This window comes from Argentina anserina, chromosome 7, assembly GCF_933775445.1.
Source record: "Argentina anserina chromosome 7, drPotAnse1.1, whole genome shotgun sequence".
Classification (NCBI taxonomy): Eukaryota; Viridiplantae; Streptophyta; class Magnoliopsida; order Rosales; family Rosaceae; genus Argentina; species Argentina anserina.
The window spans coordinates 22,985,048-23,005,501 of record NC_065878.1 but is presented as its reverse complement, the minus strand read 5'-3'; the positions used below and the strand labels follow the sequence as shown (position 1 = coordinate 23,005,501).

Genomic DNA, 20,454 nt, shown 5'->3' with positions numbered 1-20,454 from the left:
CTAGAATAGCGCAATGTGAAATATGTTTTGGGAACCTCCAGTTCCACCCAATGCTTTCAATGTGGAATAGCATTACTGCTGTCTTTAGATCAGCCCCATGTGAAAGCAAACTGGTTCATCTATTCAGAGTACTCTATTTTTGTTGAGCAATAACATTTGGACTACAGAATGTCAACCCACAAATGGTCAAATTTTCAAGCCTATGAGCAACTCCAAACCTTTATAAAAAACGAGCAACTGCTATCATCAGCCTCAGCAAAATGGCCGAGTCTCCTCTTCTTCTCTCACTCCTTGTCCTAATCTCGTTGCTGGTTCTAATCAAACCCTCTCACGGCGGTGGAATAGCCATCTACTGGGGGCAAAACGGGAACGAAGGTACCCTGAAACAAACCTGCGCCACCGGAAAATACAAGTACGTGAACATAGCCTTCCTCAATGTCTTCGGCAGCGGCCAAACCCCACAGATCAACCTAGCAGGTCACTGCAACCCAGCTTCGAATGGTTGTGCAGCTGTCGGCCCTGAAGTCACATTCTGCCAGAGCCTAGGAGTCAAGGTGTTCCTCTCCCTCGGCGGCGGGATAGGAAGCTACTCCTTGTCCTCTGCTTCTGACGCAAAAGATGTAGCAGACTACCTATGGAGCAGTTTCCTAGGCGGAAAAGGAAAAGCCAAGTCTACTACTACACGTCCCTTCGGCGACGCCGTTTTGGATGGGATAGATTTCGACATAGAGCAAGGGGCGAATCCATATTGGGATGACCTTGCACGTTACCTCAAAGCGTATAGCAAACCAAGAAGAGCTGTGTACTTGGCTGCAGCTCCTCAGTGTCCATTTCCCGATGCTTTCGTCGGCGGCGCGATTAGTACCGGGCTTTTCGACTATGTTTGGATTCAGTTCTACAACAATCCTCCATGCCAGTATAGCTCAGGGAACACCGACGATATACTGAACTCGTGGAATAAATGGACCACGTCCATACAAGCACGGAAGATATTTCTAGGGCTGCCGGCGGCTCCAGCAGCAGCAGGGAGCGGCTTCATTCCAGCTGCGGTGCTGAATTCCGAGATACTTCCGGTGATAAAGAAGTCGTCGAAGTATGGTGGGGTGATGTTGTGGTCAAAGTATTATGATGATCAAAGTGGATATAGTTCCTCCATTATCAATAGTGTATGACTTTCAATTCCTAATAATTAAAATGAAAGATGAATAAACAATTTGGAGACTCTTATCGTTCCAATATGCTTCTATCCGGTCAAAGATTTATGTACAATTGTAAGGTAAGATGATCACCATCGTAATCATTATCAAATGTCAACTTGGGATTCTGGTTTGATTGTCACCATCAAAGAAGAAAAGTCTTAACATTTCCAGGGAGTTAGAACTTAGAAGGGGTCAATAATCCTCATTCTCCGTAAGTAATGTCAGCATTTTGATACGACATTATGGCCAGCTTCAACGTCCTATGAATTCTGGACGCAAAAATTGTTTTGACATCATGGCCAGACGGAGGTTTCGGCCTAGTCGTCCTCTTCCGACTCCCTCTCTTCAGCAATTAGCATCATCATCCTCTGATGCAATGCCGGCATTTTTATACGCCATGACGTCAAGTCTCAACATCCAGTGAATTCTTGAGGCATAATGTTTCTGCTCATCAAGGCTAAAACCAGATGTCAGGAGAGCGGCCTCAAACAGCAGGTGCACCAGGTACTTGGTGGACTTGTGGTTTTTTTAAACTTCAACAATCTTCCTCAACTCCTTTATGATCCCATTATCAGGGTTAATCTCCATGGTCTTCTTGCAGGGCAGGTCCGTCGTTTTCTGAGGCCTTATACAGCTTACGTATTAAGGCATTTCTGCCATAATATATAGAAAAAAATAAACAAACAAACAATAAACTAAATTTTCCAACAAAAGGGGTATTCTCATATCCTCTGTTTACAAAGTCCATCTATTAAACTCCCATAATCTATTAAACTCTATTTACAAAAAGGACTATATTAGAAGTCGAGAGAGTCTTAGATGCAAAGTCATTTATTAAACTCTCATAATCAAGTTTTTTTAATAAGAGGAGATTGTATTAGAAGTCGATAGGGTTTTTTTTCAATTAGATATAAGATATTTTTGAGTGTTGAAATCGCAGAAATAATAAAAACTTGATTAATGAGATGGGACTTTATTAGAAGTCGAGAGGGTTTTTTTTTCGGTAGATATGAGATTTTTTTAGTGTTGAAATCGCAAAAATAAGAGATTAAAGACAAAAAAAAGTTCAAGGGTTTATAAGATATTCGAATTCTAATCACATGGTTTAGACAACGCACGATTTAGCCAACTGAATTATCAATTGATTTAGTAATAAAATGACTATTTTTTATTATAAATAAGCTTAAATAAAAAAAAATTAGGCCTCTGTGCTGTTGCACAATTAGAACACCCCACGGGCCGCCCCTGTCTTCTTGCATGCACGATCCTTCAACGCCTCGCCACCAGTCACCAAGCCACAAGGCGAATCCACCATTCCAGCGGATACAACCACCTTCTCAACCCTGTGACCCAAAATGTGCTCTATTGTCTTGCAAAAATTCTCAAAAGACTTCTTTTTCTCCTCTTTCTTCTTCTCTTCCTCGGTCTTATTATCGAGCTTCGGACCTTCCTTTTTATCAGGGACAATCTTTGACCACCATACTCGTTAATCAAATGTTCAACCATGGTAAGATATGGATACCCCTTGTTCTTGATCTGGTCCCAAGTTCTCCAGTTCCTTATTGCTCTCACCGTTTGAACACCCTTCATTCGGGCCTGGTATCGGAGAAGGTCAGCCAGTTTGGCTCTATTTTGACTGTCTTCATGAATCCCCAACTCTAAGTTCTTGGAGAAGGCTTCATAAAAATTGGTATAATTTTCTTTGTTCTCCGCAATCTCATAGAACATTTCAATGCACTTTTGCACAAGTTTCTCCCTAATCACCTGCAAAATCTTGTTCCGTTGAAGCATCTCATGAGAAATGTTGAGTGGTAAGTCATCAGAGTCAACAACACCTTGATAAATCCAAGGTACTCTGGCATGAGCTCCTCACAGTTTTCCATAATGAACACCCTCCTGACATAAAGCTTAATGTTGTTCATCTTCTTCCTCGACTCAGACAGGCCGAATGGATTCTTTTTTGGAACAAACAGGACGGCTTTGAATTTTAGCTGGCCTTCAACAGAGAAATGCTTCACTGCAAGATAGTCCTCCCCATAATTGGTCAACCTCTTGTAGAATAAAGCGTACTCATCCTTGGTAATCTCCTCCGGGTTGCACAGCCAGATAGCTAGGTTCCTGCTTGATGATCAGTTCCCACTTCTGAGAAGCTTCCTTAAACTTCTTATTTGATTCTTTCTTATCCTCATCAGCTTCCCTAATAGTTCCTTCCTCTTCCTTCTTGGTTTTGTCCTCGGTCCACAAGTACATGGGATAGCTGATAAATTCAGAATGCTTCTTCACAAGGTCTTTGATCCTGCTCTCCTCTAAGTATTCCAACTGCTCATTCACATAGCAAATGATAAGGTAGACGATAGTATCAAATTCACACTGAAGAAACAATCTAATTGGTTTAGAGTTCTAATTTACCTGGCCCTTATTGAGAAAGAGGGTTATCTTAGTTCCCCTGCCAAGCTGTTCACCATTGACATCCCTTGTCACAGAGAAGGAACCAGCAGCAGCCTGAGACTCCCATATGTATTGTTCATCATCATTGTGCTTTGTGGTCACAGTGACCCTTTCTGCAACAAGATGCGCCGAGTAGAAACCAACACCAAAATGTCGAGTCACGCTCACATCAGACATTCCAGAAGTCCGTTCTTGAATAAACTCCCAGGTTCCAGACAATGCAGTTGTACCCAAGTTGTTCACCAAATCTACACACACAATTCATTAAGTACATTAGAATTGAATTAGATCTACTGCTGCTAACATTGATGAATACAATGTTGTTTAACAGTACAGTTTTTTTTTAATAAACAAGCCATCATCAAGTTTCTCTCGATTACTTTGAATTGGATTGACAGCATGAACACAATCAGCAAAAGGCTATAATACTTTGATAATATGCACAGAAGACGCAGAAGGTTACAGCAGAGAACTGAGAGAAGAATAGCAAACGAGAAGAAACTACTGTCTAGTGATGGCTCTTCATGTTTTTTTTTTTCCATTAGTAATTTCGGGTATGAAGTGAAATGATTAAGGAAAAATATTAACGGTGAAGCTTAGGCTCTGCTAATTGGTCCGAGCTTTGCTTGCTTTTGAAATGGGATTTACTCATTGAAGTAGAGTCAAGATTATAAGCAACGAATGTTCAGTGATAAGTGATAAGTGATAACAATGGCCTCAACCCTAAAGGTAGCTTCTACTGTCTCTTAGGTTGTATATAGTCTTTCCATACCCAAAGAACAATGCGTTTTCAGAGTCTTGAAACGTTCTGAGATGATCCCATATTTGATGAATAATGTTTGATATAAGGTATGAACAATGAACTCTCATCAGATCTTCTGGCTGTGTGACAGTCTATCAGTAAGTCTAATTCAAGACGAAGGTTTTTTTTTTAACTAATTTTAAGATTGGGTTGCTCAAACAAACCAACTTAGCAAATAGGCAATACAGTAAAAGCTCACACTTCCGAGTGCTACTGTGTTAGACGTTTACTTCCAAACAACTGTTCACTCATTGTGCTACAACAACATTATCACAATAGACTAAAAGGGGGAAACAGTAGGAGTACAAAGATATAGCACATATGAAAACTGCCAAAGCACAAAGAACATCTTCAGTGTACTCCAATGGAAATGCTAGAATCATACAAAGTCATTGTGGGTGCAACAGCAGACAACAAAGTTATGCAGGCATCTCTGTTGAACCTAGACTTTGCGCACTTGAATATTGTGAGTGGACTGGAGCCTCCAAATGGGCTGTCTTCCACTCTGAACGAGTGCAACCTCTTCTCCCGCCTTTACCAACCCTTGCTTCTGTATATAAAATAGAGAAAAAGTCAATAATGTGGTGTGGATTAATCAAATGTTGACATGTAAACCATTTATCAGGGCTTTTGGATGGTGTACACTGCTAGGTTGATACAAAACTACAGCTTTAGCCCTTGGCTAAAAGTAAAAAAGTGTCACCATGAATGAACCTAACATTAGCATGACGACTTGATAACCCTAAACGGTTGTACCATGTTATTAACAAATACCAATTTATAGTTTACGGCAAACATATCACTAATCAATGTTCCATCTAAACTTTACCTGCAACAAGGTCAGGGCATTAGTGAAGCTCTTTTCAGCATCATCTGCGAACTCCATGTATACGGGACATACACCTTGATATAGAGCTAGTCTCTGTTGTATCCTCTTACTGAATGGTCATCAAAGTACAGGTTTTGTGATCAGTCAATTATCAAATTCATAATAACTTATATAACAATACCACAGACAATGCCTTTTTGACAAATAACATGAAACTCACTCGTTTGTAAAAGCAAATATTGACCCAGAAGGACGGTAATGGCTCAACAGAATAGCCATGAAACCAGTTCTAGTGAACACGACGAGTGAGGTTCCAAGAGTATTGGACATCATGGTTGCATGGTAAGCAAACATCTCGCTCATATGATTCTACAGAAATGAAGGGAAGGGAAAAAATTAGTCAGGTTTCTGTATAGCAATCATATAGGAGCAAAAGATAAAGAAAAAAAAATTAAAAAAGGAATACAAAAAACAAAAGAAGAAGTTCAGATGCAGTACACTGCAAATAAGAAAACTAAAAGACGACTAATAAGATCCCTAACCTTAAAAGCTTTCCCAAGATTGGTTGGCATTTGGCCAGCTACAACGGTTGCCTCTGTTCGCAGAGCAACTGTGTGCATAACTTTCACGGCCTTCAGTGGATACCTGCATTGAAATGAACCCACTGTATTGATCATCCCACACTAAATACAATACACTATAATCCAAAATTTTTCCCTTGAGCATAATTTCACAAGCCACGAGAACTTACTTTCCATTAGCAGTTTCTCCTGAAAGCATAACTGCATCAGCACCCTCTCGGACAGCAATGGCAATATCTGATACCTCAGCTCTGGTTGGGGTTGGGTGAACAATCATGCTCTCAAGCATATTTGTTGCAACAATAACAGCCTTCCCCATGCTACGGCATAGCCTGATTATCTCTTCCTGCATAATGAGATACAAAGTGCAGTTAAGGTTGCAACATTCCACAACAACTTATTGGTAATATCAACCATATTTGTCTGCTACATGTTTGTCGTTGACTACCTGCAGAAGTGGGACCTCTTCAACAGGGAGTTCTGCACCAAGATCTCCTCTTGCAACCATGGCCTAAAGTAAGATGAGTATAAGTTAGATATATCAGGTGAGTAAACCATAACCATGATCTATTGGTTTACTTGCTAACCGTACCTATAGTTTTGCACAGATTGAATTCTATAAGAGGCAGCGTTGATAATTTATTCATGAAAGTCCAAATTGTGATTCTTAATAAACAGATAATCATGATAAGGAGAAGTTGCAAATAGCTTTATGTGAAGAAGTTTATACCCCATCAGACGCTGTGATAATCGAATGCAAGTTTGGGATCGAGTCTGCACTTTCAATTTTTACAATGACATGTATATCCGCGTTACAGCCTGCAGCGTTCAATGAAACATACATTTAGATGTGAGAAACTGAGAACTAAGTAAAGACTACGGGTATGCAAGTGTTTTTGAATGTATGATGATGTATTGGAATACTTACTTTGCAGATAATTCTTCAATTCATGAACAACTTGTGCATCTTTAACAAATGAAACTGCATAGAAGTCAACTTGATTATCCACTCCAAATTTGATATCTTCCCAATCTTTCTCTGCAACAAATTTGTTTGGAAAAATGAAGTCTGTTAGCATACTCCTGAACTTTGAAAATTATTTACAAATAAAATGAAATAAACATATTATAGAAACATAAAGGACATAATCAATGAGTTAGAAACTAGGAAGTTAGGAACCGAACCAGTAATGGAAGCCAAAGTTGCACTCTTTCCTCGCACATTCAAGTGCCGCCTAGACTTCAGTTCTCCTCCATCAACAACTTCACATTTCACTGAGTCGGCTGTCTTAGACTTTACCAAAAACGACATCATACCACCTACAGAACAAGTCATGAATCAGAACTCAGAATGCATATAGCAGCCTCCAACCCCAATGTTTAACAGAAAACTACAATTTCACTCACCATCAACCAGAAGCATGTCACCCACTTCTACATCGTTAACGAAATCATCATAGTTCACACTAACGCAGTCTGCTGTTCCAACCCCTCTCTGGATTGTAAAAGTAAATTCCTGCCCAGGAGCCAAATCAATTGGCTGCGGCAGGTCACCACTCCTAACCTCAGGGCCCTGATACATAAAAAGACATTAAATTAATGTCGGATAATTCATACGTTTGATTATAAACTAAGAGCAAAATCACAAGCAGGACTCCACCTTGGTATCAAGCATGATTGCAATGACATTGTCTTTCGACTGCGCATTATACTCCTTAACCAAGTCGATAACCTTCTGATGCGACGCGTGATCTCCATGAGACATATTCATCCGCGCCACGTTCATCCCGGCCTCAGCCAATTTCCAGATCATCTCGCGAGTGTTGGTGGAAGGACCAATTGTGCACACAATCTTGGTCTTCCTCTTCACCGTCGGCTTCGACCACATCCCCACTGAAGTTTCCCCATACTGCTGAATCGTCTGTAACTGCTGAAACTCCTCCTCTATCTAAAAAACCACAGTACCACACAAAATTCCAACAAACTATAATCACATTTTTCGCAATTTTCGACTCGAAAACAACAACTTCATCAGCAACAGAGAACTAGCTCATCCACTAAATCAATTCACATTTCCTCGATTTACCACGCCAGACTTACAAACCTAAAAACAGTAATCCGTAACTTCATCAATTCACGTGGAAAATTACTGACGATAGTTACCTTGGGCGAGTCCTCCGGCGACACCGGGACGAGCTCGGTCTGCAACGGTTGCTTGGCGGCGATCTGAGACCTCGACCTCGACCGCCGGCTGCTCAAAGCTTTCCGGGAGGTGCTCTTCTTCTCGGTGATTGTGAGGACTCTGGAAGCGAAGCTCGGGGGGTTGAGCTTGTCGGAGCTCCGAGTTTGGGCGGATCCGGACCCGGAGGAGAGAATAGAGCTCTGAATCGCCCGCATAGCCACGACCTGCGCCATTTTGTTCGGGAGAGATGAGAAGTGTGGGGAGAGAAGGAGAGGGAGGTTAAAAAAGGGAGGGGAGGTTTGTAGAAGTCGCCGGCGTAGATTTTGAGGGAGGGAGGGAGGGGGCGGAGAGTGAGGGGGTGGGGTTTTAAGAGGGGCTTTGGTCGTATCGAATGGCAAAGCTGGACAGAGAAAGAACGAGAGATTTTTTACTGTGTGATTGGTGTGGTAAAAAGTATTGGGACATTTCACCTTTTATGATGAAGTAAACATTACTGCTACAAATTCGAGTGTAGTGATGATCCGAGGTCGTGATAGTATATGAAATTGTGAATGTAGTGTGTTTTTGTTGTTGATTAGCCACCATGGTTAGATGGAAGTAAAAACATGTTAAGAACGTCGCACAAAGTGCTTCTATCATGTAGTGTGTTTTTGTTGTTGATTAGCCAGCTCCCCATAAAAATTCCATGATAAGTTGTTCCGACTTCGTCGCTTCGATTTAGTACACGTCAGTACCTTATTACTACTGACGGCGATGGAGATGTCAAAGTTAGCGTGCGTTAGTGGTGGGTGTGGTAGATTTATTAGCTCTGTTGCATTTATATTTCCAATTATAGAGTATTCGACCCATGGTTTAGCAAGTTATTAGCTTCCTCTCACTCTTTTTAGTGAGTTATTAGCTTTCTCTTACTCTTTTTAATTTGATCGAGTTGATGAACCATATTCTTTATATTAGTTTTTTTTTCGGCCTAGCGTATGTGTGAGTCTTGCAATTGTAAATGGGCATGACATTTGATTAATGAATTTATTCATTTTTCTCCAAAACAAAAAAGGAACGATTCACACTTAATCGAGTAAGACAAAAGATTGGTGCTTGATAGCGCAAATGATTCTAAAGTCTTCTTTTGTGCTAGACGGGCTAGGCGGACTCTAGACGACCGGGGTAAACGTTTGCTCGGCAGGCATTATAAGGGCTCAAGGAAGACGAAGATGACGACGAGTGCTTGATTTGTGATCTCTAGGCGGGCGCCTAATAGGGCTAGGCGGGTATTAGCAGATCCCACACCACAAATAGAGCGCGGGAAATTCATATCTATATTGGCGCCACACACCCCTAACACACACCAAAACCCTTCTCTCTCTCTCTCTCTCTCAGATCTAATCGCCTCCCCCCTAATTCTCTAACCTCTCTCTCACTCTATCCACAAATCCCTAAACCCTAATTTTCCAACGAGATATGGATTTGCAAGGCTTATCGGTCATCTGCAACGGCCTCGGTATCGCCCTAGACGACGACGACGGCAACCGGATCGGCTACCGGAAGCACAAGTACTGCTTAGGTACCATCTCCCTTCTCTCCGATCACTCTCCGATCATCGCCTTCCTACATTTCTCCAGGCTTAAACCACCGATTGCTTCATCTTTTCAAATTTAGGCATCAATTTTTGTTCTGAAATGAAAGAGTTAACCTGTGAATCTGTGATGTTGATCTTTTCAATTACAGCTACCGTTAGATTTGAGTTTCTGTGATATGATTAGTAGTGATCTGGTTTGTTTTGCGTTTCGGTTTCGATTTGAGATGGAAATGAACTGAATTGAGTACATACTGAAATTTGGATTTCTATTGTTGATTTGTTATGATAGATAATTTGAAGGACTTGCTGAGGTTGTTAGAACTTCACTCTGTAATTTGGAACTTCACTCGAAGTTCCAATTTTGGCATATTTTTCGGTCAAATTTTTTCACCATAAGCGATTCAATATTTAGTTATGTTATTCAAGATTATCTCTATAAAGTTTCATCCAATTTGACAGTGATTTGAGCTTTTAAAATTGAGATTTACACGAACGGTTCACGTTGAACAATTTTAATTTATTCATTGATTTAATCTAATTTCAATACCTTAACGATGTCTGAATTAGATGAAATTTTGTAGAGATGATCTTGAATAGCATACCTAAATATTGAATCGCTTATGGTGAAAAAATTTGACCGAAAAGTGTGCCAAAATTGGAACTTCACTCTGAAACTTCAGAGTAAACCTTCACTCTAGATATGGACTGTATATATATATATATATATTTCTCTCTTTGGGTTTCAATTTTATTTTAGGTAAAAAAAGTAAAGATTTATTTTGATAAATTTGATGAATTTGAAATATTAACTCACTACGCCATATTCAACCTTAAGAGACAGAAGAAAGTCATCTCATAAGTACCAATTTCTTCCGTCTTTGTTTTAAGCGGCTATTTATCTGTCACTTAAAGGTTAGTTAAGCGACGACAATGACTTCGCTGCTCCAAGCGTTTGGTGACGAAAGTTTCAGCTTTTATATGTGCCCCTTATTCTACTTACATGTAACATCTAATGGTCAATTCTGTCAACGGTGGTCCACTCCAAATAGTGCCTTTAAAAAGTGGTGTTATTTGTTAACATTTAAGCGAAATTAATTAGATTTTGTCCCCTAAGATTGCTAATTCAACGACTTGAGGGGTCGTGACTTAATTACTTAATTGCGACGAGATTATACTTGCGTCGCCTAAAAGTCGTCACAAGACGCTGAAGCATATTTACGTGTAAATATTTATATATATACTCATCCACTCCATCTGTATTGTTAGTCAGTATTTTTTTAGCGTCTTGATGAGTCTTCATAATTCCTTTCTATTTTCTTTTGCAGCTGGGCCAAAGGCATTTATAGGACTGGATACAACTCTTATTTGAAGGCGATTGCTGTGATGGAAGCCATCTGATGCACCACAAATATTTGCAGGGATCAGAACCGGAGAGATTACGCAACGGACGATCAGGGAGAATTGGTTAAAGATGTTCTTGAGGCGTGATATAGTCTATACATCCATTACTTTGTTGGCACAATGAGAACTGCAGTTCCCAGATTAGCAGTAATAATAATGACGTTGTGGTATTTTTCTACTTTCATGAGCTCATATGCTTCAATTAGAAACTCGACTATTGAAGTCTTCTTTTCATTGTCATTTCGCTCCTCCTTGGTGCATAAATAACTAGTTTCAACTTTCAACGAAATGCCCATACTTTAAACAACATTCAGCTCACGCTGCAACAAAGGCATCAACAACCACATGAAAGAATCGGTGTCCTTTATAAATTATACTGTTCAATGATTTACACCCCACATGATATTTGAACCTGATTCAGCCTCAGGAACACGAGAACTAAAAGATACAATCAGAAGCTCTATAGTATGGATGTGACTCGGACGGAGTTATCAGCGGATCCTGTTAAGAATATGGGCAAAGTCGGGTGCCAATCTACAGTAGTTATGCCAGCACTGTGTGGGAGAGTTCTCATCCCATTTGTAGCATGACCTCTAACCTGAGCCAAGTTAAGGAAACAAAGACTTTAATTAAAACATGCATCACCCACAATTTTACATCCTCCAAATAGGGTAATCAGGTAAATCCAGGACCAAATTGTCTTCCACACCATAAACAAGTGTGATTCATATTGGCCCAAAATGTTTAGCAGACACTAGTTGAGTCCATCATACATGAAATGAAAAGCTACTACAATAAAGGGAGGTTGGGGAGAGAACAACCTGATAAATGGGTGCTCTTACTGAGGCAGATGTTACCAACAGTCTCCTCCCATTAGCATCCAAAGCCATTTCATGTTTGCGATCTTTTGAGCTCTCAGGGCCACAGAACCTACAGTATGAATTAAAGTAATGTTGGTGTATCCTGGTGTACGAATGATTTTTTTTTGGGGGATCATAAGACTGGTGTTCACAATATTCAACTATTAATATTGTTGAGGTGAAGAAATACATACCTGCTACAGTTCCTTGACCAAAGGATTTGACCTTGGTTTTGCAAGCTCCATTCAAGAATCTGACAGTGCGAAACCAATAAGTGAGTTCAAATTCTAAAGGACAACAATTCAGATGCACTAGTTGAACTTCATGCCCAATGACTTAAAATTCTTGCCTTTCCATCTACTCCCAAACTGAAAATGCTAGTCTCATCAGGCCCAAAAAGAATGGAGCTTATAGCAGAGTCATGTGCAGGCCACCCAGTTATTTGTTGACCCGCAGACATATCTGTGGCTTGTTAAGGACATAATAATCTTATATGTACAGTTCTACACAGAAATTAGAGCACCCACTTACTTAGACAAAAAAGCATTAGTAACTTTTAACCCTTGCAGAGGGTGCTTCAATCACCTTGGAAAAGTAAATGAAACACAGTAGGTCAAACGTTTCTAAAACAGGGTTTCATATTCATTCATATATTTAATCAACAAGCTAATTTCCGAACATATAGATAAAGCCCTAATGTAGGTGTGAGGATACCAAACATGTGAATCATTCCATCAGTTGCAGCTGCTGCTAAGATTTTCCCATTGTGATTGAAACTAAGAGATGTAATTGCAGGTGGATCTTTACCAAGAGGAAGGACTGTCTTCACGAAACCCACAAGGTTAACAAGGCCTATAAATATAAGGGGAAGTTGCAAACATATGTGGTTCTGGTACAATCAAGTACATACCATAGCTTTCCATGTCCTCATGTTCCACACAGTTAATGAAGCAAAACCCAGACTATCAACAAAAGTCGATCCATGCCTACAAAAAAATGAAGTAGGACTTCAGATACTCATGAGGATATATACCACCCATAGACAAACATAAACCAACACCTACAATTGGAAGTGAATTACTTAATTTTCATGACCGAACTATATTTCTTCAAGACCATGTGCTCATATTCTACAAAGTTGAATAGAGCAGACACTTCAAACATAGTGGCAAGAAGAGATCAGGAAAATAGCATACCCCTTGGATGCTGCAGCAGAAACAAATATGGGCTCCACAGGGCTGCATTTTATATCCAACACACTGCAGGAGGGAAAGAAAAGGTAAACAGCAGCACAAAGAAGCATAGACTTGTAACAGTGGTAATACAAAGAACCTTGGAAATTCTTCACTCGTTTGAAGATCACAGACAACTCTCTTTGCATCAACATTCCATGCTTTAATGCCTCTGTCAGCAGTGCCTATGAGCAGCTTTTGCCAAAAGAACAAAACGAACTTAAAAGTCCATATATTTAAACTCAAATAACCAGAATATGATTCCAGTGGTGAACAATAAATGAATGACTCATGAAAATCTTATCTGCATACCAATCGGTCAGATTTACATTCCCAGTCAAGTGACATAATTTTGGCTCCACAATAAATGGTTGCATTTCTGGATGCTGGAGTTGATGAGTCATATGTCCATACCCTAAGTCATTATGTATGTATGAAAAAGTAAGCAAAGATTGTAAATTCAAAATCAGATAAAAGTCAAGAAGTTGAACAATATAGTAGCATATATGATGGCCATATAACCTAAGTAACCAAAGAATGTAAATACCTAGGCAACAACAGATGTAGGATATGAGTGAGGACAGTCCATAAGTCACCAGGTTATTGACATAGGATATAGTTATATATAAAGGTATATAATATATATATTTATTTGAAACACAAAGGAAGAAAAAAAAACTTAACCAACACCAAGCCATGAAGTTGACGTTTACAAACTTTAACTACTGTACCCATACATACCTCACAGTACCATCGTCAGATGCACTGGCTATATTGTTTCCAGATGCAGAAAACCGGCAGCAACTGATTGGACTTGTGTGACCCAAAAATGTCTCCTGGAAACAATGGACATTTGACGGTTATAGGGTCTCCAATAAAAATATAAATTAGTGAAAGTAAAGGAAACTCAAGTTATGAATATCAGGGACCAGTCATCCTATAAAATTTTTACCTGAAACTCAACCTCAACTTCAGGTAAATCTTCTACACGGTTTTCCCTGCCATTTTCTGCCATATTACATTCAAGTGTTATGCATACGATAACCAACCAAACAGCATCACACTGTTCTCAATACACAAAGGAGAAAGAAGTCAGGTATAGAAAATAATTACCATTATTGCAAACATCCTGGAACAGTTGAATGGTATCAGTAGTTCCATCAACTCCCACACGAAGAGCCGATGGATAACTCAAATCATTATTGGACTTGGATACTTGTAATTCTGATTGAATTCCAATGGATCCATCACCCTGATCTCGATCAACCTCTGCTTCCCTGATTTTAAAAGTAGCAAGAGGGCCAGTTTCCTCAGCATCTTGAGACGTAAGACGATTTTCCTCGGGTGCTACACTTGATGAGCCCTTGGTTCTTTCAGTGCTTTCATCTATAACTGATGAAGCATTACTGAGTTCCAAAATATATAAGTTTAAGCCTGGACCAAATCTGTACAATTTACTGAATAAAGGACTCAAGAGATGAAACTTTGAAAGATATTACCTTCTTAACTGGGATAATTGACAATCTTTTTCCTCCAATAAAGCTTGAAGTTCTGACAACTTCAGATTCAGTTGCTTGATGTCCCCTTTTAAACGGTTGACAGTAGTCTTCTCTGAGCTGATTTTCAACAAGGCTGGCAGGCGTAGTTTAGTTAAGGGAAATTTCTACTTATCTTAGTCATAATATGCCATAAAAGGGGATGAACCAATGAAAAGCTGACTAACAGCAATTCATCACAGTTTTGATATGAGAGTAGGGAAGTCCTGATAATATTTAAGGTAAATGGAACTTTTTGGATCAAGAACACTGTATCATAAGCAGCATGACATAAATACTACGTTGAAGGATATGAATACCGTTGAAGATCTCACTAAAAAAGTTCCTCACAGATAAACGCAATGCCTCATACCATTCCTTTGAGAAATATATACGAAACTCGGGATCAGCACTTGGCTTCTTTAAATACGGAATGGCTGCACCACACAGACAAGAATCTAAATCCATCCCAAAAGTAGTTCACCAAACCGAAACAAACATATGGAAGACAAACATACCAAACCATGGAGTCCAGTCCTGGCTCCGTTGCAACAAATCATTCCCCTTCATACCAAAAAACTCCAAAACCTTCTCCCTCCTCCCTGCATTGATGGCATTCACAACATAGTACCGCAGAATTGACACCTCCATCTTAGACAGTGTAGCCAAAAGCACAGTCTCTGAAGACGAAGATAGACACTGCTTGAAAAAACTCAACAACCCAACTAACTTCTCCGCCTGAAACTTCGGTACATACACCAAAAATATCAACTCCATTATCTTCTCCACTTGAAACCCCTTGCCTATATCCGTCGACAACTCAGAATCAAAAGCTTGCAAAGTGTTAGTAAACCCCCTAAACACTAAAAACTCCCTCACAAGCTCCTCAGCATACTGCATATTCTCCATCTTGCCCCTAACTACACCATCAACAGTTCACCACCAATATGCTCACCTTCTCCAAATCTACACTAAAATAGTAAATTCCATCACTACATTACCAAATCACAAATTCATGATCAAGCTCTCTATGACCACAAATTGCAGTAAAAAATCTAACTGCTTAAGTTTCAGCTCATATTTATAAACAATCAAGTATAAAGAATAACGAGGTTCCATAAAGCATTGATCTTGAAGACATTAAGATACAAAGTTCGAAGCTTTAAGGGTTCAAGAGATCTAGGGTTTACAGTGATTGCAAAGTTGATTAATTTGGGGAAAGAGAGAATCGTACCTTGTGGAATCGCAGAAGGGTATTTTGGGATTGCAGCGAATTAGGTTCTGGGTTGGGAAATTGAGCACTGCACTTACCTAAAGGTCTAATTTTTTTACAATGGAAACTGGGTTTGGTTTACTTTTTACAGTGGAGTGAAGTAAAAATTGGATTGGCGCTTAAAATTTATTCTGGTAAGTGGTAATCCTTCTTTTACCAAACCGACCACCAATTAGCCATTCATTCAATGTTTCTTGATCACTATCTGACGGTCTGACCAGGTGATTGGGGTGAACATGATTGTTTTGGAACATTTGTAACTCATGATGCCAATGATGGATTGGTTTAGCTATGAGTTATTGGTGACTTTAGCGTTGCATTTGAATCAAATGAGAGTGGAGTATGTGCTCTTAGTTTTGATTTCTCGCTTTCTCTTCATAAAAGAAAATATATCATTATTAGGGTCTAGGTCTTGGCCTTTTGTTAAGCTAGAGGTCATGACCCGGATGTCGACTCACTCAAGTGTGGTTTTTCTTTCGGTGTGAATGCATCATCTGTAAACTATGGTGTAACTATGTAAGTTTAACTTGTGGTGGTTCATTGTAATGCTTTTTTTTCCCTTTTTCAAATGTAAATGTAATAAATGCGTGATCTGAATAATACATGTACATTTGAAAAAAAAGTTTATTTCACTGTTGTGAGACGTTTCGGGGATCATTTATTCATAATTATTGATAGTATACTAATATGAAGCGTTAACTTAACCTATACATAATTATAACTGAATATTTGTAATTGACCTAAACATAACAAAATAATCGGACATTTAAACTAGGAAGTATATTTAAAAACTTCAACCGCCAAAAATCAAACAAAATTTGAACAATACCTTGAGAACCACGGTACAATAATAGTAGGCTTTATATAATTCAGTCAATTCACAAACCTTCTTCTCATCACTAGTTCCATCGCCACAAATCCTTTTTGCCTTATCACTAGGGCTATGGAACAAATTCTCAAAAGAAAACAATATCAAAGGCAAAAACACATGAGATGCACCTGAAGAATAAAAAACACAACCTTATGATGACCTGCCCCAAAATCAAAACCATTACTCCTTTCCCTTATTTATACAAAGCCACCCGTCCAAAAATGGAAACAATTGTCCATTCTTCCAGACACTTCCTACTTTTACACCCCCTCTTTGGACTATTGACATTCCCACAAGTACAGAATCCAGAGCGAAAGCGAAAGACGAGTTCTTCACCACCCAACACGACGCCGTTTTGAAGCCCTCAGAACAGTTTACAGGTATGTCCTCTCACACCGCATAGATATATGTCTCTCTCTGCAAATTGAGAATTCCGATTCTAAGTTTCTTCCCTTTCTTAGTAGTTAAGACTGTTCCTTTTGTCTTAATCCCAATTCGAATTTGAAAAGCCCCAATTTTCCCAATCCCTAAAGTAATAGGACTCTTTTTCATTTTGCTCTGTTACGTAATAAAGCGAATAGATTTCGGTGTTAGAGTTCAATTCGAACTAGGGTTTCGGTAATTGAGTTGTGATTCGTGTTCGTTTTCGAATTAGGGTTTTGTAAATGGATTCGGATTTGGGGGAAATTGAGGAGAGGCAGAGCACTCTGAGAAAATCTTACGAGAGTGTTAATGCCCAAGCCTCGTCGCTTTTGAGGTTCACGTTGCAGTGGAAGGAGCTTGAGCAGCACATTGAGTATACTAAGGAGTTGTTCAAGGCCCGATTCGACGAGGTTAGGAAGAAGGAGGAGGAGATTGGGGTGAGGGAGAAGGAGATGGAGGCTGAGGAGGTGAGGCTTAAGTCGGAGCGAGACGAGAGAGCTAAGGACTTGCATAGGATTCAGAAGATGATTGAGGAGAAGGAGAAGACGGTCGAGGCGATGGAGAAGAGGTTGAGGGAGGTGGGGGAGATGGTTAGGGAGAAGGAGGTGGATTGTAGTTTGATTGGGAAGAGTAATGAGGAGGGGCGGAGGAGGTTGAGTGCGGTGGAGGAGCAGATTTGGACGAAGGGGACGCAGTTGAAGCGTGTGCAGGGGTTGGTGGAGAAGCAGTGGAAAGAGTTTGATTTGAGGGAGGAGAGGATTCGGGAGATGGGCGAGAAGGAGAGAGATTTTGTGTTGCTTAAGAAGTCGATGGAGGAGTGGGGCGGGAGACTTGAGGCGAAGGAGGTGGAGCTTCGGAGGTGGGTTGAGAAGCTTGAAGGACAGGAGAGAGAGATCGGCGTTAAGATTGATGAAGTGAATTTGATTGATATGAGGGTGCATGAATGCCTTAAAGAGGTTCAGTTGAAAGAACAGAAGTTGTATTCCCTTGAAAAGTCACTGCATGCGCAGTCATGGGGACTTAAGAGGAAAGAGAGGGAGCTTGAGATCAAGCGAGAACAATTTGATTCGGATGTGGTTCGAAAATCCGTGGGAGTACATATTCAGAATTTGGAATCAAAGGAGAATTCTCATCAGTGGAAGGAGGAGGAATCAGAAGATACTGCTGCTGGTGGTAATAATGGGAATAGGGATGGCAGAGGCTTGCTGTTGTTAATGAATCAGCATTTGAGGAGGAATGATCTAATGCTTAAAGAAATCGATGATGCTCTTCTAAGGTCACCAGAGCCAGCGAAATTGGTCTTAGATGCAATGCATGGGTTTTACCCTTCATATTCAACTGTGGAAAACGACAAGTTTGACTTGACGGTTGTTAGGAGGAGTTGCAATTTTTTGTTGGAGGAGTTGATGAGAGTCTCTCCAAAAATTACTCCTCAGTTGAGAGGAGAAGCAAAAAAGTTAGCAGCTGAGTGGAAAGCTAAGATGAATATTGGCAATTGGTTGGAAGTTTTGGGTCTTTTGCTGCTTCTTGCTGCATATGATTTGAGCTCAAATTATGATGTGAAGGAGCTTGAAAGTCTTGTTGGTATAATTGCTCAGCACAACTATGACACAGCTGAATTGCGCCCAGCTCTTGGGCTCGGTGCTAAGGCATCTGATCAGGAGGCTGCGAGTCGGAGCAATTCGGAAAGAAATCCGAGCAGCATTAATTGTTCTTCTGATACTAAAATCGAGAAACCTGTAGATTCCCCACTGGCCAATACTAAAATCGAGAAACAGACTTTCACCAAAAATACAGATGTAGCTAACTCGCAGGTACTAAATGAACATTTGAGTTATGGGAATCAATTGATGAATCCAGTTGTTACTGATGGTTCCTGTCAGTCAGTAATTGGTTTAGCAGGTAAAGTGCTTGCAGCGAATATAATCCAGGACCTTATTGGAAAGAAGCAACTGCTTGAGGCCGTTGTACTTAGTTGCAACCTTAAGTTAACTGATAGGTTTCCCCCAGTTCCACTCCTAAGAGAATGTGCCGAGGCTGCAATAAGGAATGGCTCAAAGGCAATAGATGACCAGATATCCGTCCTGAAAAGTGTGATCAGATGCATCAAAGATTACAACCTAGAGTCTGAATACCCATCCAAGGACATTGAATTGCAACTTCGGAAGCTGGAGGCCTTAAGTGTGGATCCGCAAGATGCATGTATTGACACCAAGCCACTTGGTAGAAATGCTAAGAAGAAAAGATGGAGGGAGCGTGATAGCAGCACATATGTCTCTGATTTGCAATCACCACAACAAGCAAAGAAGAAACACATCAGGTGTTACCATTGCAATGAGCCTGGGCATGTTCAGAGCAACTGTCCCCGAAAATGCTGAAGGCTCGTAAATTGGTGGTAGTTTTGTTGTAAATTTTCTTGGCATTTTCTGTGCCCAAGTTTTGGAAAATTTCATGTACAGTCTTGGTCTTTATGTAACTATCATGATGTATAGTTTTTCTATAACACTCAGTGCAGCTGATCTTTGTCTTTTCTTCCTTCTCTGCTACCTAGTTGATCTGTTGATTTGTTCTTGGTAGTTTAGGTCCCTAAACTGATCTATGCAGATATGATATTTATATCAAGATCTTCAACGTAGCGCAGTCACAGTTGAACGGTTAAATCCGATTTGGTTGGTTTATAGATTCTTTTTTAATTTGAATAATGTCATATAATGAATCACTCATAATATTACTCACAAAAAGAAAAATGATTTGAACGTGAGAAGGTTTTGGTGAGTAAATAAGAACATGTTCGTGCTTCTGGCTGAAGTAAATCAAACCGTACGTAATCCCCGTAGCATGGATGCCATTAGATTTTGTTCTTTTCTCTCTTCAATTTGGAGTTACATGCTTATAAGCTTATAGCCATCCACTTCCAGATTGGCAAGTTTACTCTTATACGATATCATTCACATAGAAACTACAGATACATGGGTCCAAAACAAGCTTCATGTTACAGTAACTAAGCATATCATGTGCAGTTTTCAATCTCCTTTAAGCTATGGCATACAATTTCCAAGGAAATGAACAATTGCACAGGACAGTGAACATAAGGCTGCCTTCAACTTACAAACAGAACATAACAAAGAAATTAAACCCTACGTGACTGTAATGTTACGGATCAAGAACATTAATTAAGCACGAAACTTGTAGCAAGAAGGCACTTTATTCTATAAAAGGATCCCCAGCTCTGTCATACTTCATCA

The 20,454-nt window shown here is 39.9% G+C and overlaps 4 protein-coding genes and 1 pseudogene across 5 annotated transcripts; 2 read left to right on the top strand and 3 right to left on the bottom strand.

Moving 5' to 3' along the window:
- Window positions 1–238: 238 nt before the first annotated feature.
- On the top strand, window positions 239–1,254 carry LOC126803018 (hevamine-A-like). The gene has a single exon (XM_050530755.1). The coding sequence runs from the start codon at window positions 261–263 to the stop codon at window positions 1,170–1,172; it is 912 nt and encodes a 303-aa protein (XP_050386712.1). The 5' UTR covers window positions 239–260; the 3' UTR covers window positions 1,173–1,254.
- A 1,167-nt stretch (window positions 1,255–2,421) lies between these two features.
- On the bottom strand, window positions 2,422–4,701 carry LOC126803852 (heat shock protein 83-like; annotated as a pseudogene).
- Window positions 4,599–8,378, bottom strand: LOC126803005 (plastidial pyruvate kinase 2). The gene is made up of 12 exons (XM_050530737.1): window positions 8,023–8,378; window positions 7,520–7,807; window positions 7,267–7,432; window positions 7,045–7,179; window positions 6,788–6,898; window positions 6,590–6,678; window positions 6,308–6,370; window positions 6,030–6,205; window positions 5,821–5,923; window positions 5,499–5,647; window positions 5,279–5,387; window positions 4,599–4,999 (listed from the first exon to the last, which is right to left on the bottom strand). The coding sequence occupies exons 1-12, from the start codon at window positions 8,272–8,274 to the stop codon at window positions 4,892–4,894; spliced, it is 1,749 nt and encodes a 582-aa protein (XP_050386694.1). The 5' UTR covers window positions 8,275–8,378; the 3' UTR covers window positions 4,599–4,891.
- Window positions 8,379–11,363: 2,985 nt separating this feature from the next.
- On the bottom strand, window positions 11,364–15,991 carry LOC126803002 (uncharacterized). Of its 2 annotated transcripts, none has more exons than XM_050530730.1 (16): window positions 15,877–15,991; window positions 15,161–15,613; window positions 14,958–15,079; window positions 14,607–14,749; window positions 14,221–14,513; window positions 14,060–14,115; window positions 13,849–13,943; window positions 13,420–13,522; window positions 13,208–13,302; window positions 13,072–13,134; window positions 12,786–12,861; window positions 12,590–12,698; window positions 12,225–12,337; window positions 12,070–12,128; window positions 11,837–11,945; window positions 11,364–11,613 (listed from the first exon to the last, which is right to left on the bottom strand). In XM_050530730.1, the coding sequence occupies exons 2-16, from the start codon at window positions 15,549–15,551 to the stop codon at window positions 11,476–11,478; spliced, it is 1,965 nt and encodes a 654-aa protein (XP_050386687.1). In that variant the 5' UTR covers window positions 15,552–15,613; window positions 15,877–15,991; the 3' UTR covers window positions 11,364–11,475. The 2 variants fall into 2 exon arrangements, with proteins under 2 accessions (XP_050386687.1, XP_050386686.1); XM_050530729.1 differs by having other exon boundaries at window positions 15,161–15,608; window positions 15,877–15,971.
- A 1,053-nt stretch (window positions 15,992–17,044) lies between these two features.
- Window positions 17,045–19,737, top strand: LOC126802999 (uncharacterized). The gene is made up of 2 exons (XM_050530723.1): window positions 17,045–17,166; window positions 17,442–19,737. Exon 2 carries the CDS (start codon window positions 17,452–17,454, stop codon window positions 19,585–19,587), a length of 2,136 nt encoding a protein of 711 aa, XP_050386680.1. The 5' UTR covers window positions 17,045–17,166; window positions 17,442–17,451; the 3' UTR covers window positions 19,588–19,737.
- Window positions 19,738–20,454: the final 717 nt, after the last annotated feature.